Source organism: Phallusia mammillata, chromosome 7 (assembly GCF_965637545.1).
Source record: "Phallusia mammillata chromosome 7, kaPhaMamm4.hap1.1, whole genome shotgun sequence".
NCBI classification, from domain to species: Eukaryota; Metazoa; Chordata; class Ascidiacea; order Phlebobranchia; family Ascidiidae; genus Phallusia; species Phallusia mammillata.
The window spans coordinates 21,860,832-21,888,091 of NC_137258.1; the positions used below are offsets into that span (position 1 = coordinate 21,860,832).

The 27,260-nt window shown below is 37.6% G+C and overlaps 8 protein-coding genes across 9 annotated transcripts in view; 4 read left to right on the forward strand and 4 right to left on the reverse strand.

Annotated features, from left to right (window-relative positions):
- The first annotated feature begins 698 nt into the window (after positions 1 to 698).
- Positions 699 to 3,511, forward strand: LOC145237731 (lactosylceramide 1,3-N-acetyl-beta-D-glucosaminyltransferase-like). Its single transcript, XM_080100704.1, has 2 exons — positions 699 to 1,101; positions 2,099 to 3,511. Exon 2 carries the CDS (start codon positions 2,248 to 2,250, stop codon positions 3,283 to 3,285), a length of 1,038 nt encoding a protein of 345 aa, XP_079956830.1. The 5' UTR covers positions 699 to 1,101; positions 2,099 to 2,247; the 3' UTR covers positions 3,286 to 3,511.
- On the forward strand, positions 3,480 to 4,669 carry LOC145237737 (uncharacterized). The gene is made up of 3 exons (XM_080100709.1): positions 3,480 to 3,720; positions 4,024 to 4,167; positions 4,557 to 4,669. Exons 1-3 carry the CDS (start codon positions 3,534 to 3,536, stop codon positions 4,610 to 4,612), a joined length of 387 nt encoding a protein of 128 aa, XP_079956835.1. The 5' UTR covers positions 3,480 to 3,533; the 3' UTR covers positions 4,613 to 4,669.
- A 1,030-nt stretch (positions 4,670 to 5,699) lies between these two features.
- LOC145237735 (coiled-coil domain-containing protein 169-like) lies at positions 5,700 to 8,378 on the reverse strand. The gene is made up of 6 exons (XM_080100707.1): positions 8,301 to 8,378; positions 8,135 to 8,236; positions 7,417 to 7,549; positions 7,179 to 7,268; positions 6,886 to 7,019; positions 5,700 to 5,957 (listed from the first exon to the last, which is right to left on the reverse strand). The coding sequence occupies exons 1-6, from the start codon at positions 8,369 to 8,371 to the stop codon at positions 5,867 to 5,869; spliced, it is 621 nt and encodes a 206-aa protein (XP_079956833.1). The 5' UTR covers positions 8,372 to 8,378; the 3' UTR covers positions 5,700 to 5,866.
- A 22-nt stretch (positions 8,379 to 8,400) lies between these two features.
- Positions 8,401 to 9,570, reverse strand: LOC145237732 (protein-L-isoaspartate(D-aspartate) O-methyltransferase-like). The gene has a single exon (XM_080100705.1). The coding sequence runs from the start codon at positions 9,497 to 9,499 to the stop codon at positions 8,744 to 8,746; it is 756 nt and encodes a 251-aa protein (XP_079956831.1). The 5' UTR covers positions 9,500 to 9,570; the 3' UTR covers positions 8,401 to 8,743.
- An 890-nt stretch (positions 9,571 to 10,460) lies between these two features.
- Positions 10,461 to 11,226, forward strand: LOC145237736 (uncharacterized). Its single transcript, XM_080100708.1, has one exon. The coding sequence runs from the start codon at positions 10,566 to 10,568 to the stop codon at positions 11,085 to 11,087; it is 522 nt and encodes a 173-aa protein (XP_079956834.1). The 5' UTR covers positions 10,461 to 10,565; the 3' UTR covers positions 11,088 to 11,226.
- Positions 11,227 to 11,277: 51 nt separating this feature from the next.
- On the forward strand, positions 11,278 to 12,468 carry LOC145237730 (prostaglandin reductase 2-like). The gene has a single exon (XM_080100703.1). The coding sequence runs from the start codon at positions 11,284 to 11,286 to the stop codon at positions 12,331 to 12,333; it is 1,050 nt and encodes a 349-aa protein (XP_079956829.1). The 5' UTR covers positions 11,278 to 11,283; the 3' UTR covers positions 12,334 to 12,468.
- LOC145237729 (regulator of G-protein signaling 7-like) lies at positions 12,463 to 15,734 on the reverse strand. The gene has a single exon (XM_080100702.1). The coding sequence runs from the start codon at positions 15,260 to 15,262 to the stop codon at positions 13,835 to 13,837; it is 1,428 nt and encodes a 475-aa protein (XP_079956828.1). The 5' UTR covers positions 15,263 to 15,734; the 3' UTR covers positions 12,463 to 13,834.
- A 1,966-nt stretch (positions 15,735 to 17,700) lies between these two features.
- Positions 17,701 to 27,260, reverse strand: part of LOC145237728 (roundabout homolog 2-like) — a 75,912-nt gene continuing 66,352 nt past the window's right edge. The window contains exons 13-26 of one of the 2 annotated variants that reach the window (XM_080100700.1): positions 26,275 to 26,441; positions 25,618 to 25,858; positions 24,943 to 25,061; positions 24,552 to 24,839; positions 23,919 to 24,083; positions 23,399 to 23,428; positions 22,803 to 23,064; positions 22,349 to 22,480; positions 21,806 to 22,036; positions 21,225 to 21,419; positions 20,762 to 20,866; positions 20,276 to 20,519; positions 19,221 to 19,929; positions 17,701 to 18,777 (exon numbers count right to left, since the gene is read on the reverse strand). In XM_080100700.1, the coding sequence (XP_079956826.1) occupies positions 18,506 to 18,777; positions 19,221 to 19,929; positions 20,276 to 20,519; positions 20,762 to 20,866; positions 21,225 to 21,419; positions 21,806 to 22,036; positions 22,349 to 22,480; positions 22,803 to 23,064; positions 23,399 to 23,428; positions 23,919 to 24,083; positions 24,552 to 24,839; positions 24,943 to 25,061; positions 25,618 to 25,858; positions 26,275 to 26,441 (3,160 nt within the window). In that variant the 3' untranslated portion in view covers positions 17,701 to 18,505. The remainder of the gene's footprint in view (positions 18,778 to 19,220; positions 19,930 to 20,275; positions 20,520 to 20,761; positions 20,867 to 21,224; positions 21,420 to 21,805; positions 22,037 to 22,348; positions 22,481 to 22,802; positions 23,065 to 23,398; positions 23,429 to 23,918; positions 24,084 to 24,551; positions 24,840 to 24,942; positions 25,062 to 25,617; positions 25,859 to 26,274; positions 26,442 to 27,260) is intronic. The other variant, XM_080100701.1, reaches the window with a different exon arrangement.

Below are 27,260 nucleotides of genomic sequence, written 5' to 3' on the forward strand. Positions count from 1 at the left end.
GCACCGGTTCTGTAGAACCGTCTCACGAAATTTTATGAGATCAGCGTACCGGTTAGCATTACTGGTTATGTCAATGGTCTTTTTGTAGCAAAACCGGATGAAAGATATGAACGTTGTGATAAAAGTTTTATCATAAAACCGACTGACAAAAAAATTAAATCTCACCACTGGACAAAACATACGGCAAAAGCTCGCTAACAGCAGATCACAAAGTCGAATCTGCATCCTAATTAACTGCGGCAGGAAATTTCGAACATAATGTGTCAAAACAGTTGGACTATGGTTGCTACACATTTTAACTTCCTCGCAAGCTTTGAGCTAGCGAGTCAAAAATGAGCTATTTTCGTTGACAACTATTGTAGAATTTTCACAAAATCTGTCGCAAACGCTGCAGATCTGTACGAAAGTGTTTACTACCAAAACTGACAAAAATTGATTTCAATCCGCATTGATTTGTAAGATTTTTTGTAGTGCGTTTAAATGTGACGTTTTTGTACGTATTTTCAAGGATTCCAAGTTGGATTAGGTAGATACTTTAACACCAAAAACTAGCGGCACTGGAGTCCGTTTCACTTTAGGTCAAATGACAAATAGTATATGATAGTTTATAAGTGTTGTTTAAACCACTAGAATGCAACTGTTGCTGTAGTGTAGTGGAAAAAACAATGCCTCATGTGCATAATTTTTGGTTTCAAATCCCGTTTAATTTTTATCTTTTTTTTTCTTTTTTTTGCAGACTTGTAGAAATGCCGGCGGTTAGGGCTATTAGGGTCAGGTGAAGGTTTAAAATCATAAATAACGTTAAAAACAAGCATTTTCAAACATTTGACCTAAAGTGAACCGGACTCCAGTGCCGCTAGTTTTTGGTGTTAAAGTATCTACCGTTGGATTAACGACCGTTTTATATATATTATGTTGTCAATATCCATCTGTTTGTTACATGTTTTTCCAATTTTTGATCCAATTTCAGAAGATTTACACGGCGATGACGAATGCATATGTTCAGCATTAATGAAGGGTGTTAACTGTGCTGTATGTACTGGAGTGTGCGTTGCAGCAGTTGCATGCTGCATCCGCCTAAAATTTGAACATTTAAAATTAGTAAGTTGTTATTCCTTGTTATAGCTGTTGCAGTTAATTATACTTTATGTGATTAAGTACAATAATAGCTATGATAATTACGTTCAAAACTCAAAGTTGAGCTGCAAGACAATCGCCTTTATTTATGTAGTAATGTATTAATTAATTGACTGGTTGTTACGATTTTGCAAAACAAATTGGGTAACATTAAAAGCAGAAAAATGGAAAAGCAGAAAATCAACACTAAAAGCAGAAAAGAAAGAAAGAGTAGAAAAATTGTGTTTTCTAAGAGGGAAAAAGTAGTTCCAGAAAAACAGGAAAAGAGTAAAATTTCTTGTTTCATAAGAAATACAGAAAACAGGAAATGTTTCTTTATATGTATTTTATTCCATGCTAATTCATTAAAAACATTTGAAAAGCGATCTAATAGCGTTTTACATCAAACACAATCAATGTAAAATGTTGTTAGAGCACTTTCCAATGGTTTTTATGAGTTAGAACGTCATACAAAACAAATAAAGAAACATTTCCACTTTTTTCTGCTTTTCGTATTTCTAAATCTTATTTAACAAGATATTGTACTCTTTTCCTGTTTTTCTGCAATTATTGTTTGCCTCTTAAGAAAAACACATATTTTTTTTGCTTTTCCTTTCTTTTCTGCTGTTAGTGTTGATTTCCTGCTTTTTTGTTTTTTTTCTGCTTTTAGTGTTACCCAAACAAATTGAAGGTATGAATATAGGTGCCATCTAAAACTACAAGCCGACTGAGCCCGGTAAGCCAACTTAGACCACACCAAGGCAGTGCAAAATCTGCGGCTGTGCACACATGTTGCTTATAGAAGACTAAATGATAGTATTATTTTTGCTTGCATTTTTTTTAAAGAAAATTTATAATTAGCGCATACAGGCTTAGCATTGGCTAAGTGGGCTCACATTTTTAGATGGTACCACATAAACATGACTTTGCTGGTTTAAATCACAGTGATGAAACAGTAAACAATCATCATTTTCTTTCACAGGATTTCCCTGATCAAATTCAAGATGGAGAAAACCTGTTGTACTATGTTCTTCTGCTTGTAATGACCGTCCCTGTTACACTGTTTTTTATATTCCTCAATTGGATTGGACTCATGTTTTTCAAGCACAATTAAGTCATACTGTGATTGCCATGGCAAGGAGTATGAGGGACTACTATATGCTTGCTCGTAAACGAAAATTTGTTGCCAACTTTAGGTTGTTGACTGTTGCAGTATTTTTCTGGACTGGTTGCCTTATGTGTGTTCCTGGTTTGCCTTACGATGCATTCGGATTTATTGCCAGAAAACTGTACATACCTACCGATTTCACTGTGTACTCTGCTAATGACAGCCGCATTTTTATGTATCCTTCATTGCAGTTCAATTATAGTATCAACAACCCTCAAACATGTTCGTCCGACGATATTTTTCTTCTTATCTTTGTCAAGACATTACCCAGTCATTTGGAGCAAAGAACAGCAATCAGAAAGTCGTGGGGCAGTGCAACAAGCGAATACTTCAGCCCTGGAAAAGTTAAAGTGCTTTTTATGATGGGACTAGAGAACTCTTTTGACAGTCAACTGCTGCAAATGGAAAACAAGGTCCACCAAGACATTATTCAATTGAAATTTGTGGACAGTTTTCATAATTTGACTGTTAAATTAATTTCTCAGTTTAAGTGGGTGGTAAAGTATTGCAACAATTCAAGATATGTCATGACCACTGATGATGATGTGTATGTAAACACCAATAACCTGTTGCAGTATCTTTTGTGCCAGTCACCAAATAACCTCTTTGTTGGATGCACGCATATTGGGGCTGCTCCAATTCGTAACCCATCAAGCAAATACTATGTCAACAGAAAAGTGTATCCAGGCCTGTATTACCCAGATTATTGCACAGGTTCTGGATATGTGCTATCATTCGATGCTCTGAAAGACCTACACAGATATGCCATGTATGTCCCTATGCTTTATATCGATGATGTGCATAGCGGAATTCTCGCAAATGCAATAGGGTTATCTCCAGTGCATAATGAATGGTTTCTATGTGAGGACAAGGTTTCTTTGACCCCACATTCGCTCTCCCATTTTATTACCTCGCATGGGCATAGCCCCAGCAATATGTTGGAAATGTTTCACATTGCTCGCAAATTTCATCACAAACACGCACCCTGTTATTTTACATAAACTCTATGACAAACACTGTGTTTTTGTTTACCATAACAAATGTGCTATGCCGTGCAGGCTCTAATACTGTGTTATTTTGCTTTGTTCCAATGTTTTATGTTTACCATTACTTACTATTTTACCTTTATAAGCGGAGTGTATAAGACATATACTATGATGTTTTTTTGTACAACGATCAAATGACACATGATTTATTATGTGATGATTGTTTTTGTTGTATGTTTAGGTGATTTTGGAAAAGGGACAAAATGTTTGGTGAAAAACATGTCCCTAATCTTGATAAGTTATATTTGTTTTCTGTACCACTGAAGGACTACAGAAAATGCTCCTACCCAATATCTACGCTCAACTCCACTTCATTGCTATGCGGAGTTGCCGGGGCAGCTGTTTATCCAGGGGTGAATATCGGATTTCTTAATCGCCCAGCACTTGCTAGTAAGTTACTATTATGTGAAAATGTTTTTTTTTTACTTACAGACTAAATCAGGCTTTACAAAAGTCCTATGCACAATTCTAGTCCACTGCAAGTTTTTTTTTTTTGCATTACAAGTTTAAGGAAGTGTAGCTTATCGTTTGTCGAATATATTGTGTATATTTGCATGAAAAACTAAACCAAACCGTACAGTTGACAGGGACTTGTATATTTTAATAAAATGTTGCAATTTTTGTTACTATTTATTGAGTAAAAGTAGCATGCTCTACTAATAACTCTATTCACAAAACTTTGCCTTTGTTTAGGTGCACATCGCAGTTTGGCATTAGGAGTGTTTGGGGTATGGATGGGATATTACTTATTACGGACCTACGAACAATATTACTTTGGCAGATTCAAGTACTGCATAGACTATGCTCTGAACAGAAAAGACATTTTTACTAAAGAAGGTTTGTTATGTGGTACAAAAAAATTGGAAAAAATTACACTTCTTCGTAAAAGATTACTAACAACAATTTAAGATCTGATAATATTAAGTACCAAATATTTTTTTGCCTTTTTGTACCTCCTAACCAGTGGTGGGATTCACATTTTTTGTCAGCCGGTTCTATCACAAAAGTCACATTTTTCAGCCGGTTCTGTTACAAAAAGTCCATTGACAGTAACCAGTAATGCTAACCGGTTCGCTGATCTAAAAAAACTTCGTTAGACGGTTCCATAGGACCGGTGCGAACCGGCTGATCCCACCACTACTCTTAACCCACTTACAGTTAGTAATAACACTTCTCCCGCGACCAAAACATTTTTCATGTGTTTTAGTATTTTTAATCTTTTTCAGCTCCAATGAAATATTCGGATCCAGGAGTTCTTCGCCACTGGAGACCTGTTCGATAATCCAAACTTTTTAACTTATGTGTGTTGAATTAGGTATCATTAAAAGTCTTCTTTCAATGCATTGTCTTATTCTGACTGTCAAGTTTTTAAGCTCCTGCATACGTTTTACAAAACAGAAGCTTTTAATATTTGTATGTCTGCTTCGGGCATTGTTTAAGGATGGACAAAAAAAGATTGTTCTAACTGTATTTAAACACAGCTCTTACTAGGTTTAGTGCTGAACCTAGGGATGTTATTAATGCAGGAGCTGTGGAAAAATGCAGATTACAAATACTTTAGCTGATGTAACAGTGCTTGTTTGGGTATTGGTGCATTCTCACAGACAAGTGTTATACAGTTTAGCCGTTCTAATGCCCATGATTTATAATACCTTGCAATGTAGCAATGAGTACTGTACAAAATTCACATTCAATAGGCCTGTGGATGAGTCACTGGGTCAAAATTTACAGGGACCGACTTCTGGTACCTATCTGCCATAGGTGTAGATTTGAATGGGTTTGAACAACTCTTTCTAAACCTAATGTGTCTTGCAAATCATGCTGGACAGAAAAAAACCAGACGGATAAAAACAAGTATATATTTGTTACTGCAATAAGCTCTTAAAGCCTTAATAACGACACACTCTTTTGTATATCACAGTATGAAAGGTATCATACTAAATCATGGGATTCAATAGCAGCCTTTGTAGCTCAGTTAGTAGAGCAACAACAGTTGCAGATAGGCTCCTGTTGTGGGTTTAAATCCCATCACAGACTGGATTTGCAAATGCTTAGGAAATCAGCTTGATTTGGTAAAACTCCTTTTGTTGGGCTAGTGTATTGTTATTCATCTCACATACCTTTTAGAAGTTGTGTGTTATTAAAAAAACATGTGGAAGTATGTTACCTAGGAAACCTTTGTTAGCTACTAAAGTATTAAGTATGCTCAAGAGCACCATCATAAAAGGCATCGCTCACTGAAGTAGCAGCAAAGTAGCTTCTGCCAAACTTAAGTCCCCAATGATCAAAGGGTCACATTGAAAATGTCTGGACAGCTGCTAGTCCCATTACCATTGGCTTGTTTTACTTATTTCTTTTCTTCACCTAACAAATGTACACTATATTGTCTTCTACAAAATAAAATATTGTATTGTACAAAGCACATAAAAATAAATTGATTTAAAACTAGAAACGGACCATATCACAGTGTACTATATCACAGTACCACCATAAACACTATTGAACTTGTACAGTAAAAATCAGCATTAATACACAATTATTTGCGCTCCACAGGTGGAAGTTGAGTCTTAAATTTTTTTCCAGGGTTTCCAAGAGGTTTTGCATGTGGGAGTTTCCTTTGTGCGAATCTATAAATTAATGATAGATTTTTTTTCCGTAGCACAACTAAAACAACTTAACCAAGCCAGAGCTTAAATATCATACAAGCCTTATAAGAAGCACAAGACTTTCAAATTTTTGCCGTAATTCTGGGAAATCATTTAAAGTTTAGCACAATATATTACAGCTGTACCTTGGTTTTAATCATATTTGTGAAGTTGCCCTTTTTAGGGAGGAGTTAGTTTCAGTTTTTTTAATACTATAAAGTCAAGAGTGTTACTATTTTTTTGGAACTTTTGGCCATTTAAACAACAACATTATATTGGGCAAAGAGCAGCATAAATGCTTTGTTTTCATTTGAGTAAAATGATTTTTTGAAGAGTGGAGTTGAAATCAAAACATTTGTAAGCGCCTACCCCACTTGGATTTCATCTTTTAATCCAGGGGCGTGCAACATACGGCCCGCGGGCCACAGTCCAGCCCGCCAAGCTATTTAGTGTGGCCCTCTCCAACACACTAATTGAGATAATAATGAAATTCTTCCGAGAATTGAGCAAAATGTTCCACTAGTTTTTGGTAAATCTCTTAAGTTGTTATACTATACGTAACAAATATAAGCTAAATCGGCGTTTTCCCACCTGTGGATCATACAGCAGTTACTGCAAGTAGCCTACTGCATCAAATGTGACGTAACAATGCCCTTTGTCTAGTAAAAAAAATTTTTTGCGGAAGTCAGTGTTGCGTTGAAACTCTGTATGTTACAGAAAATAAATTTATTGATTCATTTGGAAGAAGTTTGAATTTATTGTGCACATAAAAAAAAGTTATGTGGCCCTCGCTTGAGGTCCAGAATTGGTTATACGGCCCACCGACGAAAACTGTTGCACACCCCTGTTTTAATCCCACAGTCAGTCTAGACAAGTCAAACCACTTAAAAGACAAATAGCACCACAGTACCTTCCAGGAGTAACTTTCTGTGAAGGCTGTTTTCCCTGAAGTCTCTCATATGTATCCAAATGATACGAGGCATCCATTAAATCAGTAACATACTTTTTTCTGCCTTCAGTCGCCTTGTGGAGTGCTTTCGATTCCTAAACATTTTTTCACATGTGGAAAAATAGCCGAAATGATATTTTTACACAAGCATGACAAATATGATTTTTTTTTTCTAGGCTCTTGGTACATACCATTGAGCATTACCAAGTAAACAACGTAATTTATTAATACTTCACTATGTTGTTTACACATACTTGATCAAGTCTCCATTCCATGTCGCGAAGTTGACCTTCCAGACTGTTCTTCTCTTTCTCTAGTTGTTTTGCCAAACCTTTTAGACCAGTCTATAATAGAAGTAATGTTATGCATTTTCAAATTTGCCTCACATTCTTTACATGTCAATCAAAAACGTTTATCAATACAAAGGCCAACTTCGCCATTTGCAACTTAAATGTATTTTTTCCAGAAAACAAATCCAAAACGTAAACATACATCACTCATTTCTTCAAGATTTTTGACAGCAAGGTTATCTTTTTTATTTGGACCATTGTGCAGTTGAATTTTGTCTTTGAGCGATTCCATTTGTCTTTCTAGCTGAGTGTTCATCTCATGCTGTGTTTCATATCTAAAAGGCACTATTAGTTAAAGATGCACGAAATAACTTGTAGTGATTTACGCAGGTTCTATGGTGGTGTAGCTGCAGCATATTCAACCCGAATCAAAAAATTGCACCTAGTGTATTTTTTATCTATATTCATATATATTGCAAAGCTATATCCAACTTGGTGATTGCGAATCAAATTCAAAGAACCTGGTGTTAAAAGTTGTGTAACATAAGACTTATTTTTATGAGGTGTCCTTTAGGGTCAGGGAATAAGTTACTTTTTGGTAAAATATTGGTTGGTTATTTCCAAGAAAGAATTGATTTTATTGCACTTGGTGAAAGAACACATGACAAAATAATTGCACTACAAACAATCACCAAGCCACAAATAGCTTTGCATCATTGAAACACTATAGTGTTTGGCACAATTTGCAGATCATGACAAAATGCACTGCAGCTACACCGTATTATGAAGCGTTATGTGGCGGGAGCTCAAAAGAGAGTGAGTTTTGCGCACTATGACCAAAATCTGCCTCTAACACAACAAAAGAAACATAGTTTTTATACTTTCACCATTTGACTCACTTGACACATTACAAAACTAACCTTGTTTTCCATTCATTTCCCTCGGTGTTGAGTTTCTTGTGCTTGAGGTCCAATTCACTTATTGTTTCTTTAAGGTCTGCTATTGACTGGTCCATCATTTTTCTATAAAATTGAATTTTTTCATTTTTTTTTTCATTTAAATTCACCAAATAAACACTTTTCATACTTCATTTGCATTTCCTGCTCAATCGCGGCCTCCAGTTCTTCTGCAGTATAATTTTCCATGTTGTCATCCATGGTTATTTGTAAATACAGATCTTAATATGCTACAGATATTATAGAAACCAAAATATATTTATATTATCAAACAAATTTTTAAATATTTTGACACAAATTTATACATTTTCATGCGACAATTTGGAGCAGCAAAAATCAACAAGAAATAATTTAGTTTTACATCATTTATGTATACTTGTTTAGTTTTACAATCATCTGTGTTTTGGCAACAAAATTATACAGATGGGGGTTTTGTAATGTTATGGAGTTGTTTTTTAATTTTAAAATTACCACCAAACAAAAAAGCAAGTATTATTCCCTTTAAAATAAAAAAAAAACTAATCCATTCCACCATGCAGCTGTTTAGCCCAAGCAGCGAAATTGCAAATTTAGTTATCCAGGCCATTGCTTCTTTTTGTCTGTCAAGGCAATGTACACAACTTTCATTAGATCTTTTTTAGTAACTTTTCCATCTGGTCCCTTATCCCACTGTTGGAAGGTTTGCGTGGTACCCGCAGCACCAACCGGTAAAATCAAACGTCCGCCAATTTTTAATTGCTCCAATAAAGCATTGGGGATTTGGTCAGCCGCAGCCCCAACATGAATAGCATCATACAACTCATATCGTTTTTTATCTGGGTCATAACCCAAACGTCCATCGCCCTTATTAATAACTATTCGGCCACTATCAAGAAGGTTTGCTTCATCATGTCGAATATTTTCAAGGGATTTGTTGACTAATTCAGGGATGTGTTCAATTCCATATGCTTTACCAGAGCTCCCCATCATTCTTGCAAAACAAGCCGTCAGGTATCCACTTCCGGAACCAACATCCAAAGCTGTAACATCCCCACCTTTCGTTAACTGATCATGAAGGATTTCCAGTGCATAAGCGTGCATGTGTGGTGCGCTAATGGTGGCTTGGTAGCCAATACTTTGTGGGTTGTCATTATAAGGTGTCGTTGGTATGTAATGCTTTCTGTCAGTGAGTTTCATCGCTTCGTACACCAAATCAGATTTGATGATCCCATTTTTTCTCAGGTTGTTAATCATTTCAAGGTTGGTTTTACCATGAGAGCGCCAAGCCATGGCTATGGCTGCTACAGCAATGGCTGTCAGAGCTGCAAATATTTTCTGGTACATTGACATAAATGGTTACAGTATACACATTACAGCAATAACAAATTTCAAATTCTGCCAACACAGCATATATATATGTATATATATATTTCCATTACATAAACTTATGACAAAGTTAACTTTCACTGTTTTTTTTTTACTGTAAGTTAATGTTTTATTCAGTGAGCAGATTACTTTTCCCATTAAATTCAGTTCAAAATTACACATCTACATCCACAAACACACCATATATAAATAGTTGTATAGAAGAACCCATCAAACCCTAAGTAGAAAGGCTAGAAAAGAATGCATGTGCATTTCCAGAAGAATGATTAAAAGATTCCATGAACTTTTTTAAACATTAAAAATTTTGTTTATATTTGAATAAACCTTTTTTCTTTTATTTTAAGTTTATTTTCTACAAATGCACAAGATTCCCCCACCTAAAGCTTTTCCGTATTTTTGATTTTAGGCTGGGTCGTTTCAAAAAATGGCAAGTTTGCTAACGTTTTGCAAAAACTGCAGCATGCGTTTCAGTAACCTATCAGGCTATCACATATTTCGTGGACGTTGTGATTTTGAGATGATACGGGTTGATGAATAAGTATTTCATTTTCTAACATTTCTTATTTGGGTTAAAACTGCTACAATGCACAAACACAAGCAATTTGAATAAGTAACTAATAGAAAAGTTCTTTATAAACTTCCCCAAAATTTAAAAATATATTTGTGTGCAAAGAAAATAAGCGCTCATGCGTAAACAGCATTTTGGTCGAAAGGTTAATTTCGGGAGTGCATTTTTTCGCAACTTGTTTTCCAAAATATGCTATAATTTACAGTTTTACATTGCGCTTCGTTGCTACATAAGTGCGCAATTTCTCGAAGGCCATTTATTGTGTGCACAACATCACCATTGTGACGCCATAGTTGCGTCACACACAATTATAATGACGTCACTATTAATGTGTTTAAATAATGGTTGGTATATCGCACAGATCCACATGCAACATTTATAAGTCCGCGAAACTTAAAAGCCTATTTATGTGCGCATTTGAGACTATGCAATTATTTCAGAAACTTATTTTTATCAACACAGATGAACCTAGTTGGAAAAACGTCTAAAATGTTGGCTGCGAGGGCAAGACTGCCAGTGAAAAAGTTCATTACTTACAGCGTAAGAAGATCATCACAGTTAAATGACAAGGAACTAACCATAAAGCGATTTAAGCCGTCATTGGACACTAAAGCTGGGGAAGTTGTTACTGAAACAATCGAACAACCAGCAGTAAACGTTGTGCAAAGAATGCGGGAGGAGAGAAAGGCTGAAAAAGAAAACAAGTTGAAAACAAGAAAGCTGAATTGGCTTGACAAGAGAATACTTGTACGACTTGGAAAGTACAAACGTATTGAAGATGTTCCAGATAAAATTGTATACAAATCTATAAAAGCTGGACAGGAAGCTAAAAATGAAGTACGATCCTTTTTAACTGAAAAGACCTTTCGTACAGTGATGTTCACAGATTATATGTTAACAATCTGTTGTGCTGGACTTTTATTACTTGTTTATTTTGTTTATTCTAACTCAAAATCATCTGAAAACAGCGAAACAAAAGAATAATTTTCTGTATTTTAATGAAAACATATGGTGTACATTGAAATCCGTTTAATTGAATGTTTATTGAATTCCTGGTGATTTTACTATAAACCCATCAAAATGCGCAAATTTTGAATTTGACTTTTTGAATTCTCATTTACAGTTTAGGTTTTGTTTATAAGATTTGTATCTTTAATTTTTCGTATTTGTTGGCAAAAAAATGTCCAAAAAAGAAAACCAAAGGGTGTTTTTGCGTTCCCGACCTGGTGTTGATAAAGAACCAAAGGTCGAAAACTTTGGGTGTGAAGTTTGCCCATTTCCTGAAGAACCAGGTAACGGAGAAGCTTTATTTGAAACTCTATATTTGAGTGTTGATCCTCTTATGCGGTGCTTGATGAATGAAGATAGTGGGGTTGTGTATGCATCTGCTTGGGGCATGGGAGACACTATTAAAGGCTCAGCAGTTGCTACAGTCATTAAAAGCAAATCTCCAAATTTAGAAGTGGGTGACCTGGTGACACCTAAAGGCTTTTCCTGGCCCTTTCAACTGTACACTGTCCAAGATGAGTCAAGCGTGCTGAAGTTAGAAAACCTGAACCGGAAAAATGCTAGCTTAGCTTTGGGCCTTTTTGGAATTAATGGCCTAACATCTGCTATAGGTGTAATGGAGAGAGGTAACATTGTTCCGAATTCTAACCAAACGATGGTAGTGAGTGCTGCTGCTGGATCATGTGGTTCCATAGCTGGGCAAGTTGGCAAAATTCTAGGTTGTGGTAAATTAATTGGCATTTGTGGAAGTCCTGAAAAATGTGAATTTATCGTGGAGTATTTTGGGTTTGATGAGGCAATTTGCTACAAAACTGAAGATGTTCATTCAGAGATTAAGCGCATTTGCCCAGGTGGAGTTGATGTGTATTTTGACAATGTTGGAGGTGACATCAATAATGCTGTTATCAACTGCATGAACAAAAACTCGAGTGTGATTTTGTGTGGTCAAATTGCTGTTTACAATGACAATGTTCCATACCCACCCCCTTTGCCTGCAGACATTGTGGAATTAATCGCACAAAGAGAAATCTCACGAGAGCGATTCCTTGTTCTTAACTATCCGGAAAAGTTTATGCATGCTTTGTCATTTTTGATGGATTCATACAAGAATTGTCAGATAAAAAATCATGAAACTGTAACAACTGGGTTGGAAAATACAGGACAGGCTTTTATAGAAATGATGAATGGTAAAAATATAGGAAAGCAGATTGTAAAGCTTTAGCTTTCACTGTAAAGAGCTTTTTCTTCCTCTGGATTAATTGCTAAGAGATTTTTATAGCCTTTGGCATGAGTGTGAAACAAGTAAAATAGTGTTTATTTAATTTAGGGTAAATCCAATAAAAGCCACAAGTTTGAAGTTTTTGCCCAGTTTATTGTCTTTGGTGAAACTCCTCACATTTCATACATATTTGAAATCATAAGTATATTCTTGGCATTTGAAATGATCACTAAAACAAACACACATTCAGACAATATAGTGTCAATGCTGAAGAAATTATGAAGCCCAAAATGCACCACAAAACAAAAAATAGTAAATTGAGTGCACAGAGACAATATCAAAACAAATAAAATACACAACAAGAAAAACTTTATAGGTTTGGACGTACGACTGGTTGCTCATAAGTTGTTAAGCAGCCACAGGAAGGAATCACTTAAGTCTTTTATTAGGTCTTGTGTATGTGCACAAAATATAAAAAGTAATCTCAGAAAAAAACATTTTTGCGCAGCAATTTGAAGTTGGGCAACACAGTGAACTCTTAAAAAGAAATCAAACTGGCAAAAGGAGTATAATACAACAGGCATTGCATATGCTTGCTGTTGTCATGATCAGTCAAGTTTAGCAGATACACAAACCTAATGCTGATGATTAGACACCTGGAAGTTTGTGTGCACCAGTTAATTAGGCCAGGGCAAGATCTATTTGTGTCACACAACTCCATTCACAATAAAAGTTACAAACACTTCGGACAAACTATATATCAGGAATGGTAAGACAGGCATTTGCAAGTACTGAATATGTTTGATGGCATTTGTATGTCTATTCTATGAGGATTTAGAGCTCCGCATATTGTGCAATACTAGTATGAGATAGTCCATGTCACAAGCTACTGGTGTACAATTTAGGTAGCATCAAATCATAAGAAAACAGCTTTTCTGTTGGAAGACTTGACACAATTTGTGGTAATGATAACAAACATGTGCGTTTGAATGGTATCAGAAAGAAATTATGATTGGAACAAATATAAATATACCTCTTTTACATAAGAAATACCCAAAATTCAACAAGAAAGTCTAGATCAAGGTGACCACTGGAAATAAACACCATGGCAGTAAACAACACTTAGGTCAGAGTATATATGTTTTGTTCTTATACAACCCAACACACTAGTGTCTTTGCATGAAATGGGTGCTTTTTTCATACAGATTACGATGGCATAAAGAGACAATAAATAAACTTTGGGATAACTGAAGAAAGGGCATAATAAGAACAAATATAATGAAGTAACATCGGGACAAAAAGGTCTGTGCTTATGCACAAGCAGACAGGTAAACCGGTTTTTGAGAAACTCACAAAAAAGAAACATGATCACCAGTTAAGATCTGCATTTAACAGTGTTGGAAACTACAAATAAATAGAAATCTGAAATCAACATGGCATACCCACCTTGTCATAACATACCCACATTAACACATAAGGGGTTCTGGCTTCGGTAAAACCACTCTTAATCTGAGCTTGATTCATTCACTAGTGGGTTGTATGGAGAAGCTATTACCCTTCGTTGCGGTTTATCCAAGGGCTTCTTACCTTGAATGTAGCCCTTATACTGATCCGATTTCAGGAACCTGGCATAACTGTCATTTTTCATAAGTTGGTAGATGTGCTCTTGTGCTTCCTCAAAACAGTAGCGGTCTGGATTGGACATGTTTTTCATGGTGGTGTCATAAATTTTTGAATCAATGTTGATTGGACTAGAAGTTTCCTCTGAAACATAGTCTTTGTAAATTTGCTGTACTGTGCTTTTGGCTTTATTGATAGGTTGCATTTTCAGATCTTTGCAGGCCAGCCAGAAATCCAAGTTTTCAGCCGAAAATTCCTTTTCCAAAAACTTCCGGAACTCTGCTCTGCCCTGATCATCCTTCAGAAGACCCCCAAAAGAGAACTTCCATCGAGTAGCCCGCCGAACGGTGATATCTTTCTCCCTGCTCTCAGTCCAGTAATGATCCTCATTTGATATCCAAGGGTTGGCAGGCTCAGGTGGGGTTATTTGGGGGTCATAATCTAACTGTTGCTCTGTGTAGCTTATGACGCTCTCACACACTTTGGACATTTTGAGGCAATGCCGATCCAACTGTCTTGTCAAATTCTGGATGGTAAGATTTAAAGATTCAATGGTCTCAGCATCTTTCCTTGGACTGGGGGAAGTTTTTTCTGCAGACTTGCGTGGAGAAGAGTTGTACATAGACTTTTTAGTTCTGTCTTTGTACCAGTATGCTTTCTTTATGTCAACTTCAGTGGTGTTAACACATCCAGGTACTGGTCGGTGCACATCCCAGAAAGCCCGCTCTTGGCTGTCCAAAACTTTGCGCACGATTTTATCTCGTTTTCTATCCTGTTTTGCCTCTTGTTCGGCTTTGGCAAATATAAACTCCCAGTTCTTAGAGAAAGTTCTTTGCAACCGTGCAAGGTTTTCTGCTTCATAATCTGCAAGCTCTAACCTTGCTTTGTTCTGCATTGTGCGCTTGCAGAGATAAATTGCATATTCAGTATTTTCTGGGTCCCATCCTTTCGAGGGCCAGTGCCGAGGAGACTGAAAACGGTAAAATGATCCATCATTTTTTAGTGTGATCACATGGTCGTCTATGGGAAAGAAATACCCATGGGCGGCAATAAGGGATCCCAAATGTATGGCTTCTTCTTGATCATTGATGTTTATGTTGGAATTTAACCAGTTGACCAGGTCTTCACCACTGAAAACATCTGGTATTTTTGTTAGCAAGCTTTTTACAGTTTTTATGGGTACACCAATTCGCTCATCTTGCATTTTTTCAATGATGTTTTCCATTTTGCGATACAGAATCATACTGGGAGAGTCTTGAACCACAGGCCTGACATTTTGTGTTGGAGGGTGTAATGATGTCTTGTTGGCCATATTGAAAGTAAAATTTGGCTTTGGGCTTAAACACGAAAACCTATTGCATATTATTGCAGCAATTCCTGATGGTTTGTATTATGTCAATGGGCCATTACACATGTTGTTTACAAATCTGTGAGAGGCAAAAATGACTTTGGATTATTTTATTTACTGCTACAAGATTAACAAAAGCTGTGTGCATTTGTGCATCCAAACAGTATCAACAGAATAAAAAAGTGCTTTACACAGAGAAAAATCGTTAAATCTGTCAATGATTACAACAAAACCGTATGTGATATCTACAAAATTAGCTGTTTGTCACATAAATCTGTTTCAAGCAAATTTTGATGCTGTAGTCAAATACCTGTATTTTGTTTTTATATTGTTAGTGTAAACTGTAGCTTACAATTCAGGTTTCTTCGGCTGGTTGCTATGGCAATTTTGAGCATATGCCCTAGTTTTAATTACAACATGCACAAAATTAAATAGTATATATTACACTAATATAATGGTATATGTTTCCAATAAAAAATATTACATAAATTGAAGTATTTTCTGTAAACATTTACAGCTCAAGGGCATGCCAAATAATCTTTTAATAGTTACAACAGTTAATGCAAACTTTTGCAAAGCAAATAACTAAAACATTCATTGGACTTTTATTATGTTTATTTATTATTTTAAATGCAGCAAACAACACAAATTTTTTGCAACTTTTATCATACCCCCACAATCACTGCCAACAATTACAGGTTTTATGTTAAACCTTCGCACATCCAGAAGCTTTACAACTAGAGCACTTTACGATTTATTCGTCTACATTTGCAATTTTGCATGCAAAGTCAACAACATACGCCAGAACTGTATCGAGGTGAGACGAGTTTACAAGAGCAAATGACTGTTAATCACGCCTAAAAAATAGAAAAATTACACACAAAAGTCATCGTGTTGTAGTTTATCAAAAAATTCACAACAATAAAGTAAAATATTAACAAAACCTTCTATTATACATTAAAATTTAATTGATAAAAACGTCAAATCTGGGCGTGACTGAAATATACTAGTCTCGGACGCCCTTCTGCAGCCGTAATCACAAGTGACCTCGAGGTCTCGTTGGAGACTAAAATATATTTTATTCTATGAAAAGGGATTCCGAGGGCCTTGTTTACTAAAATAAATTTGTGCGGCTTAATATTGGTGAATTAAAGTGCAAAGGTTCCATTTTTAGCCTATACTATCATTTTTGTCTTTGTGTACATACAAAAATACGTTTTTTTGTCCAAACGTTAAATTATTGCAATTTATTTATTTTTGTTTGTTATGGAGTTGACTCACCTTCATTGTGTATGTTACTGCTAAATCGCTGCATGCAAACACATTTTTAATTTGTGCCTTTGTCCCAATTATTTCTGGAAACGTTTGTTTCCACGCTTTTAGATTTCTTGAGGCAACAAACAAAATACATATTCTCTCTCTGGAAACAGTAGGCGGTTCCAAACTGAAGGTTACCCTCAATTATTTGAAAACATCTAACTGCTTTCGGATAATCTGACTAAGAGTACCGGGCAGCCTAATGTGTCTTATCTATATTGCCTTGTAGTGAAAAGTAGGCTACACCTTTAGTGTATTTAAGTGTTAGTTGTTGTGTACAATGAGATTGCGTTACGCCGTTACATGTAACAACCTTCTTTCTATGATCTACGATTTGTATGACAGCACTTTTGCCATAATGTTTGTTCTATACACTTCCTTCCTGTGCTTGAAATCTTCTCACATCGTTTCCCCTTCCTAACACTTGATTATAACCTGAAGACCATTTGACTGGTTTCACCAACGTTGAGCCCTGTGGTTATGGTATACATAACGTAGGTATTAACGGTGTAGCTGCAGGCTGTTCTACGCTTTTCTGTCAGTAGCGCACAACTAGCATATCGTCTACTTTTTTCACATCTCACAACATTATAGAGCTAATTCGTGTTAGTTGTGGCTTCAATCAGTGGTTGGATTCTAAAGTTTTGTCAGCCGGTTCTATGCCAAAAGCAATATTTTTAGCCGGATCTCAAAACTCAGTGTATCAGATAAGATGCAAATATCCATTGACCGTAACTAGTAATGCTAACCGGTTTGCTGATCTCATAAAATTTCGTGAGACGGTTCTACAGAACCGGTGCGAACCGGCTGAATCCCACCACTGGTTTCAATGCAGTTGGATTGGGCCTCGAATTTTTTGTCACCAAACTAAATAAACTTTTCCTAGACCACACATCTGAGAGTGGAAAATCGTTTTCAAGAAACACAATCCATCTATGAGGATAAAACGAGTGTGTATAGCATCTTCGGCTCCCTTTCAAGAGTTCTAATAGAATCCATTCTCAGTTATTTATTCACACAAAAACGTGATAAATGATCACGCTGCCTGTTGAAGGATCTGGTACTCATACAGCTTGAACACTCTATTCCTAGGAGAGACGTTTGTATTTGACGCGAAGTACGAGACAGTGCGCCGAGCGACACAAAAAACGACGCAAGACAATGAAAAAAGAAACAAAAAACGCGAAATTTCAGCGACCGGCATTTGCGGTACAGAAACGCCGAAAAGCCACTGTTAGTCGAGCAAAAAATAAATAGGAAAGCGGGCGGGGGCTAAGGGAACAACACGAAGAATAGGGATAAGCTATGTGGCGTTGTACGTTTCCATGGCGACGAAGTGGTACTGCGGCACGAAAAAGAACAAAATGGACGTATTAAGATACTATTCGTCTTGCTGTGGACAAACAAGTGTCGGTAAGTGTCGGTTTATCAAAAAATGTTGTTTGTTTCAGATTTGCGACATTTGATGGCAGTTTAACATTCGGATTGATTTTTAAGGTATTTTCCATATTGGACATGTTTTTTCGTATATTTTTGGATTGAAACATTTTAAAAGTTTTAGAAGGTTTGTAAAAGTTTTCAAGATATCTTTCGAATAGTGATTCACAAACGAAGGTTTTTCATTGCAGCAAAGATTCACACAGTCGATTGGGCTTCAAGCAGCCCGAAAATTCTCGAAACAACACACGTAAATAAAATGGAACTGCCTTAAAAAAAGATTAGGAAATAACTTCACGAATACGCTCACATTGTGAACGGACGCCGAAGTTTATCGGCTGACAGTGAAACGAATATAGTGACAATGAAGCGCCAAAGCATGATAGAAAACATGTTGTCAATGCCTCAAATTTTCGAGGAACAAATATACTTTTTCATAAAGTCAATTAACATCTATTGACTCTGATCGCTATAGTCTTCGCAGAAATCAGACGTCGAGACCTCGGGGACGTCGGACAATTCTTGCGGTCTTCCCCGAGCCATTTTGCCGCCGATCCCGCCGACGAGCACTGTTCTGGCGACTTGGAGCTGAGCGCCACCTCCTGTCATGGAGTCTATACCGCCAGTGGGCGCAGAAGAGCAGTCTTGCATCATTGGGGAAGTCCCGTTCATTGTATTGGGGTAGTAGCGTTGTTGCGCTTTAGGGTAACTGGCGTTTCTGTCTCCTTAAAAAAGATAATGTTAGCTGCACAATTAGCGAGTACATTTATTGTGTATTGTATGGCAAATGAACAAAGTAGCGACGTCAAACCAATAAATGTTAAGTAAGGTGCAGACAGTGCACACTGTTTTATATAAGACCCCACCAGTGCAGCTGGTGACGAAACTTAAGGCATGGCTAGTGAAGCCATTTAACAGCACTCCAGTTTGTTGGGAGCAACAGGCAGAAAAGCCATGCCACGACCAATTCTGTTCGATGCTAATATCTTTGTCTACAGCTTCACTGATGAGACTTTATATGTCGAAACAGTGTGACTGTTACAGCTTACAAATAAATTATAAATTGGACAAACATATGGCCGTAGCCGTTTATCATATAAAGCTGACTTTTCGGACAATCAATTTGTAAAACCTAAGCTACAATGCTCCAATATCTCTCAATACCTACCTAATGAATGTGTATTTGGGTGTTGCTGCTGTTGTTGGTTAATCACTGGTTCAGGTTCCTGCCTTGGATGTCTTCGTGGCATTTGTTGGGCGACAGTATGCGGTTCGTGATATTGCCAACAGCTCGAACCGGTGCTATGGTATCCGCTTTGTTCTGATACGCAACTAGCCGTGGGCGAAGTCGGCGACGAAAAATTACCATCCTGATGACGTAACAATTCCTCTTCTGACGTCACGTGGTCGTTAGGACCCGCTACGTCATATGACGACAAGTTACCAGCCGTTCGACTTCGACTGACTGCTCCGGCGAGCGCACTCCCACCACTTGCGTTGCTGTTGAGGCTGCTGTGTTCAGTAGAGCAGCCTACCCCAGCGCTCATGCCACTGTCACCGGTGTTATGCTGATATGATGAAGATGTTGAACTGCTTGCGCTGTTTACACGGGAAAGGTCCTTATTCGAAGCCCTCTGTCGTCTCGACTTGTTCCCTGGTCTACGGTTTGGACGCGGTTTTGTGGTGGAAGGCGCATCTTGTCTTATGTTGTTTATCAGAGGTTGGCCTTCGTCGATGTTAGCAGGGTGTGTGTGGTAAGCGTTAGGGTAGTGGCGATCGTTGTGTTGTTGTTGTTGTGATGGCTTAAAGTGTCGGGGCTGGGGGTTAGGGCGTGGAGGTTCGGCGTCTTCATCCAAAAGGGCTCGGTTTTGTCCGACCTGAATCAACATGAGATTTTTTCTATTTGAATAAGGGCTGATGGTGATGCCAATTATTTCGAGATCGTCAGCAATTTGCCATAAGGCATACTTGTTATCTCCTTAAAGGGAGGTTCTGGGTGGCTTGTTGGTCAAAGTATTTTCGTCTTGAATTTAGTGATTCTATTTGAGTAAGGACTAATAATGTCATATATTTCAAAGAACTGATAACCTTAGCAATTTGCTTTAGCAGCAAACTAATATTTGCCAAAAATTTTGAAGGTTTGTTAAAATTTGCAAATCCTAATAAGTTTTCAATTGTTACAGTGATTAAAGTCATGATATTAAAGTCGTTGTAAAAACCGACCTGTGAAACCGACTCCATCTGTAATGATTCATCATCCGAAGTTTCCGGTTCGCTTGAAGTTTGCTCTTGGTCTGATTCAGAGCCGTACGTATTCATCATAGACACGGCTGAAACTGCAACACTGTTTCTCTGGCATGATTCGTTGGCAAATTGTCGAACGTTCAAACGACCGACTGCGTCGTTTTCTGCATCTGTATCGCCCTCTGATGGACCCGCCAGGTAACCCAAGTTCAATGTGGGGTCCCTAAACAAAAAATAAATTTGAGAAAACCAAACCAAGCCAAGTAACCCAAGTTCAATGTGGGGTCTCTAAAAGAAAAATACATTTAAGAAGTAAATATTCACAAAGTTCCTAAAATTTGAAATTTCAACAAAGAATTCATATGTTATAATATCTTGAGTTTTATACTTTCTTGGTTGCCTCTGTTTTACTGAGTATTTTAACACATACAAAAACGTCGTAGTTTATAATTGCCTTAAACTTACTGCGCATCGTTGAAATGCATCACAGGTTGTCCTCGTCCATAAGGTAAAGCAGAAACACCTCGAATAGGCGGGGTTGGGGGTGTGGGTGACGAAATACCAACGGGTCTAGCAAAAAAGTATTGATTGATTTGTGAAAATCTAATCCTACTGAAACCGCTATACCGCTTTCTATGATACCGGTTCCTAAGATCTAGAACAAGTCACAATTCGATTTACTTTTGCCTGTGCATGGCGTTTAAAGCTTAATAGGAATAAAACACATCTAAAATATTTGTTCACAAGTGAATATTTGTAAAAATTCAATAGATCTGATTGTGCTAAAACTAGACAAAACCGTTTCTATTCTAAAATGAGATTCAGTACAAAAAGATCCATAACCAGCAACAGACATTCCAAAATCTAAACCCTTGCCATTCTAAATATCAAGTTTGTAAACAAGAGACAGTATTCTTATGAAACCCACCGATGTGGTGATGGGGTTTGATGAGGACTGTCGATTCCGGTATCAGTATCAACATTCGTAAATTTGGTAGAAGCGTACTGGGCCGTGGCTCCGGTTCCCATGTTGGTGCTGCCACCTTGCGGCCGCTTTCGTGACCTCTGACCCCGACTTGACCTCTCACCGGTTGAGTGCATTGCCGAACTGCTTCCTCGGCTTCTGTGAATAAGAAAAAAGTGCCCGTTTTTAAAAATATTCAATACTTTGGGTCCCTGTGCGAAACCTTGGATGGCTACCTTCTTCGACAATATAATGATAATACAGCAAACCTCGGTTAATCCGGATCTTCGCCTAATTCGGACAAAACTCGAGGTACAAATGATTTGTAATGTGGTAAGGCTTTAACTAATCGACATCGGTTTATCTGGATCTTCGTCTAATCCGGATTTTTTTAGGGCCAAACGGGTCCGGATTAGCCGAAGTTAGCTGCAATTGTCAGTCAAGAAAATAGTCCGCTTAATCGCATAACAGACCTTCGCCAATTCATTATGCGACTAATCACAATTAATCGTAGTGAACAAAAATGTATCTCTTTTTTATCTTACCTGTCACTAACACCGGTTCGTTGAGAGAGCGGTGGGCTGGGTGGTGGAGGTGGGAGTTCCCCTACACTGCGAAGGTTACTTGCGGAAGATGATGACGTGTCGTGAAAGCGGGAGGACTCGAGATCGGATGCAAAGACGTTGCTGTTTCCGCTTCTGTTCCTTATCAGCTGCTGATGGTGGTGCTGCATCTGTTGTTGCACTGGACAAGACTGCGTGGATGCAATGCTAGGTCTGTTGAAAGAATTTGATTTCTATGAGACAATTTGAAACGCCATGATTTCTGTGAAACAATGTGATTTCTATGATATAATAGATTTTTAAAGTCATTTCTATGAGAAGATTTATCAATTTGATCTGCCAAATTTAAAATCCTTTTTTGTCGATTTATTTGGATTTTTTATGGATATTTTAAGAAAGGTTTTATGCCACAAATTCTGTTACATCACTTCAGAAAAAAATTCTATGCTGGTTTGAAAAGGGACGTAAAGTGTGACGTTTTTGGTGTCTTTTTAGAAACTATTTACCAAACGGCACAGTACTGACCTGGATAAATTAGTCTTGGTGAACTGGGGTGGGATGTCACTCATGCTAGTCAGCTGATCAGTGACGTAAGAGAAGCTAGGATGGGAAACGCCTGTTGGTTTCTCATCAAGTGAATTTGAAACGGTTTCATTTCTGCCAAGTACATAGTTTAGGTTTTCTGATGACTTAGCATAACTACAACAGTTTGATCGCGAGTCAGCAGAACTAAAACTTTTACAACGCTTTGAGGTCCGCAGGAGAATTTATTATTGATTTGGCAATTTGGGCCGGTCCAAATAAAAACTTGTGTTGCAATTATCTATTTCATTTTCCTTCAGTTTAAATAGCCCGTTGGCTTTTAAAAGAACAAAACATATGAAAGTAATTGATACTATTCTTTTAAACAATGTTTTCAATCCTTAACTAAACTAGACTAATTTGTAAATAAAACACAACTAAATGAGTCACTACTTACTTGACATCATACGTCACAATAGCGTTCTTTGTGACGTTGGACGGGTTGTGCATCCTGCCATCCTGACGCTGGGTGAACATTCGGTTGTTATCTGCGCCCCCGGGGTTTCCCCTGGCCCCACCACCAACCCCATCCGAGCCACCGCCCATACCCCCACCACCGACGTTGCCGACCCCACCACCCCCAACAGGGGCGATTTGAAAAGCAGGGGAATAAGGGACACTCCCGTCGAAACGGGGGCCACCAGTGATGCGATGTGGACCTGTTTGAGGTAAAAAAGATTTGGTTTTTATTTTACGGTGACTTGAACTCGAAAGATAAAACATATGTATTCCAAACAACACACACAGATGTTTTTTTTCTAAATGCAACAATAAAAAATTTACTGAAATGTTGTTACGTCCATTCAACAATACGTGACGTCACTAAACAATGACATAATAGCTTAGATGGCCACGTCATTAACAAATGACAGCTCAAACAAACATACTTTCAGAATATGGTGCATTGTTGCCAAACTTTGGCACAGTCAATCGAAACGTGTTAATTTTCAAAGCTGATTTAGTGAATAGAAGCATGCAGTTTGGGGGAATTACCTGATTGGGGAGTGAAGCTGAATGATCGGACTGTCAATCACGAAGAGAAGCGAGAAAACACAAAAGCCAGTGTTAGTTAAAAGCATTGGATTATTATAAATCAGCAAACCAGGAAATTCAGCCATGCTTCAATTGCGAAAACACAAGCATTTGATATTTTTGTTTTTTTATGCTAATAAATGGTAAAATTTTTTATTGTTTTTAAGATATGTTTTGTTAGGTTTGAAAACGCATATTTTGCAATTGTTTCTTTTTTGCATTTGGCTGTGTAAGCAAAAATGCATATTTTAAGACATAGTAGTTACTTAATTGAGGAAATTAAGCAATTATGCAAGTGATATCATAAAGTCATTCAAGTAAGCAAAACATTAGAAAGAAAAAAGATAGAGCAATGATATTGCGTTGTAATAAGCAAACAACCACAAATTAGAAAAACCTGAATTCAACAAAGCTTTTCAAATCATAGCTTTTTCGCTATAGCGAATTCAACATGCAAAAAAACGGAAAATTTTATTATTACCGTGAAGGCCTCGCGCTTTTTTGTTCCTCTTCGATCGCTTGTAAAAACAAACGCCACCGACGACAGCAGCGATGAGAGCGACAAGACCGAGAGCGATGCCGGCGATAACTGCTGGCTGCTGAAGCATTGAAACAAAACCTTCTGGTTGGTCGACGTCCAACGGAACTGTGAACAAATGAAAAAAATGGATGAATTTGATTAAATGGGACAAGATGCTTTGAAATACTTTACAATGCACCATGGCATGAAACACCTAAATTATGTAGTTTAGTCAATAGAGTCGTTTTGTAAAAAAATTCGCGGTTAGGGGGCCTGTGGGTGAACCGCTTGGTAATTCGGGGTCACACTTTGGAAGGGTTAACTTGGGTAAATTTAAAAAGTTTGAAACCTTTTTCTTGACCAAAAGAGTGAAGCAAACCAGCGTTAGACAGAAAAAACAATGATCTTCGACGCATATAAAAGTTTTTTTTTTATTTACCCTAATCAGTCTCGAAAAGGTAGAAATGCGGCAAAAAAGATGGCAAATCTGAATTTAGACCCAAATCAAGGGTGACTCAAGCGCGAAGTCGACTCGATTTACAAGTCGGTGCTGAACCATCAAAAATCAAAAAGATTGTCGCTCAAATCACCAACCTCCAAGTTGTACATCAGCATCATGACTAGTTGTTCCTTCTCCAAGCATCGTTAAATACGTCACAGACAGCGCCAGCACGCCATCTTGCGGTAAATCACGAATGGTGGCTTCGTTTTTGGTTCCGTTCACGAAAAACGAATTCGTGTACGAGTCGTCTCTCGTGCGACACCTGATGGAATATCCGCTGATCCGGTCCTCGGCAATGTCGCTAGGTGGCGCCCAATACAACACAACTGTGCCGTCGGATTGTAGTTTTGGTGTGATCTTCGGCAGTTGTGGGGGTATTTCTGCACATTACGAAACGGTTTGTGAATTGATTTAGACGTTTTTGCAAATTTGGTGTATTGCTAAGTATAGTAGAGAACACAGATTCAGTTTTGTTCTACTTACTGCCTTGTTTAAGGGACACAAAAGTGATTGGACTTGGTTTTCCCTCCAGAGACCCACGAAACGGACGGATGCGAATCTGGTAGGTGACGTCAACTGGAATACTGTCCAGATCGTAGGAGCTGAAATAGAGATAAAAAACGCGAATTAAAAGGCGCCAGTGTTACATGAAGAGTAATAATCTCAACCTGTTTTAAGTCTCTATTCTAACCTTCAGCCTGACATTTGCGGACACAATAAAGTAAAAAACAACGGAAACAAAATTTTAAAATTTGTGTTGTACGTCAGAAGGTGGACGTACGAAAACAAGCGCAGATTCTTTTGAGTTTATTAGGAATTAGGAAGCAAAATAGTTCAAAGTTGATTTTGAACGAAGTGCCGCCGAATTGCATTAAACATCTTTTTTTTTCTGCTGGTAATAGCAGAAAAAAATGCATTTTTAAAAATCAAACAAAAACACTACTATGGAAAACGAACGAAAAACAAATATATTTTAACAAATTACGAGAAAAGTCTTGAAACGTCATTCTCTGATGACGTCAACTGTTATGACATCATATTTTCCTTCACTAGCGTCCTATAGTTTGACTTTTACCATATTATACCGACGCAGTTTTTACTACTGCTGCGTGAAAGCCGAACATTTGATATTTTACTGGATGAAAACCTATGTTTTACCTTGCAGTGCATGGAGCGGTAGCGCGTTGTACAGAACTGTCGTCGCCAGTGACCGGTTGCCATACGATTACAAACTCGTCCAGGTCATCACATGAGCTCTCTGTCGCCCACATGAGGCGAACTAACCCAGTGGGATCTGGTGCGTGGTGGAACTGCACGACTTCTGTTACACGAATGTCGATTTGATCGAGAAATTGTTGAAGTTGTTCTGGGGTGCGGTCTGGTTCTGGAGGTGGAATTTCTGCAAGGAGTTTAAATAACCTTGTTTGGGAAGTGCGCCAGATTAGTGTTTCCCAAAATTTTTAAAGATAATTTCTTGTTTAAACCGTCTTGTTGTTTTTGCCCAACGTGTATTCGAATGTTATTGCGTTCACAGAAGTAAAATTCGACCATAAATTTAATCATGAACATTTGAAGTCAATAAAATTATATGAAAGCAATGTAGCAGTTTTTTACGGCCAACATAGAAATGTTTATCAGTTTTTAGTATGCCTTGCGAATTTAAGGCGACCTCCGAAGCATTCCCATACGAAAAGGCGCAAATCCTTTTCGTATGGGAACAAAAATTTAGCCTGCGGTGGGATTTGAACCCACGACAGGAGGCTTTCCAAACATGAAGTCATTGCTACTTTTTACGTTGCTATCTCAATGTCTTACGTTTGGTTTTGATATTTTTGGATATAGCACTAGGGTCACTGTATCCTTTCGCATTCACAGCTCGAACAAGGAATACATAGTTGGAAGAAGGGACAAGTCCTTTCACGATACAAACGGTGTCTTTGATCTTGTTCAGTCGCTCCCAAGAGGTAGTACGACTGCCGATGCTGCAATACAAAAAAACCTTTATTTGACATTTGAAACAAGAAAAATAGGGGTATAAGATATGAAACGAGGACACACTTTTTGGATTTGGGGTTTTTGACTTGTTTGTAGTTTTTATTGTAAAGCCATTATACGTTTGGAATAGACATAATAGTCGAAATAAAGTTTTGGACAGTAAGTTTTGCTAAATTGTAACAAACAGATTGCACACACCAAGAAAATTTGTCATCAAAATAAAACTAAACATTGTTCGAACCCGCAAAATTACATCTTACATCACTATCGGTACTATAACACATGGCACAATAACTAAAATCAAAACTTAGCAAAAGATACTAACTCCACAGTTTCATCACATAAGGCGCAAAGTGTGCGCAGCCAAACTACCATTTCAATTGCATCAAAATTCAGGAAATCGACTCTTACATCAAACGGCACGAACCGTAACATGCGCTCATGACTTAAAAACTTTTTTGATGCCCCTAAAACCCCCATTTTCTCCACCGGAAACGAGCCCTCGTGGCTGGGTCAACATGGGGTTACAACCCTAAGTGCTGGGGCTTGAAACACACAACTGAGAGTCAAACATAAGTTGGAGGCATAAACGTATGTTGTTTACTTTACGGCTGGCCACAGTTGCAATGACCCTTACACTGGTTATGGTAAAAAGCTTCAATAGCGAGTTTTAAGGTTAGACTTTGTTTGGGTTGAAAGCGTTTGCGACAGTGGGGTAAAGGGGTAATGACGTGAAAATGGGGTCATGGGTCAAATATGTCAAAAATGCGTTACCAAAATTTGACCTATTTTGTTGAGAAATTGCT

Bases quoted from the DNA above. Each gene is read 5' to 3' on its own strand.
- LOC145237729 (XM_080100702.1), bottom strand. From the start codon at position 15,262: ATGGCCAACAAGACATCATTACACCCTCCAACACAAAATGTCAGGCCT.
- LOC145237737 (XM_080100709.1), top strand. From the start codon at position 3,534: ATGTTTGGTGAAAAACATGTCCCTAATCTTGATAAGTTATATTTGTTT. The intron at 3,721-4,023 runs GTAAGTTACTAT...GCCTTTGTTTAG, and splicing joins TAATCGCCCAGCACTTGCTA to GTGCACATCGCAGTTTGGCA. The intron at 4,168-4,556 runs GTTTGTTATGTG...AATCTTTTTCAG, and splicing joins AGACATTTTTACTAAAGAAG to CTCCAATGAAATATTCGGAT.
- LOC145237731 (XM_080100704.1), top strand. From the start codon at position 2,248: ATGGCAAGGAGTATGAGGGACTACTATATGCTTGCTCGTAAACGAAAA.
- LOC145237735 (XM_080100707.1), bottom strand. From the start codon at position 8,371: ATGGATGACAACATGGAAAATTATACTGCAGAAGAACTGGAGGCCGCG. The intron at 7,269-7,416 runs GTATGTTTACGT...CTTCTATTATAG, and splicing joins ATCTTGAAGAAATGAGTGAT to ACTGGTCTAAAAGGTTTGGC. The intron at 7,020-7,178 runs GTATGTGTAAAC...AAAAATGTTTAG, and splicing joins TGGAATGGAGACTTGATCAA to GAATCGAAAGCACTCCACAA.
- LOC145237730 (XM_080100703.1), top strand. From the start codon at position 11,284: ATGTCCAAAAAAGAAAACCAAAGGGTGTTTTTGCGTTCCCGACCTGGT.
- LOC145237736 (XM_080100708.1), top strand. From the start codon at position 10,566: ATGAACCTAGTTGGAAAAACGTCTAAAATGTTGGCTGCGAGGGCAAGA.
- LOC145237732 (XM_080100705.1), bottom strand. From the start codon at position 9,499: ATGTCAATGTACCAGAAAATATTTGCAGCTCTGACAGCCATTGCTGTA.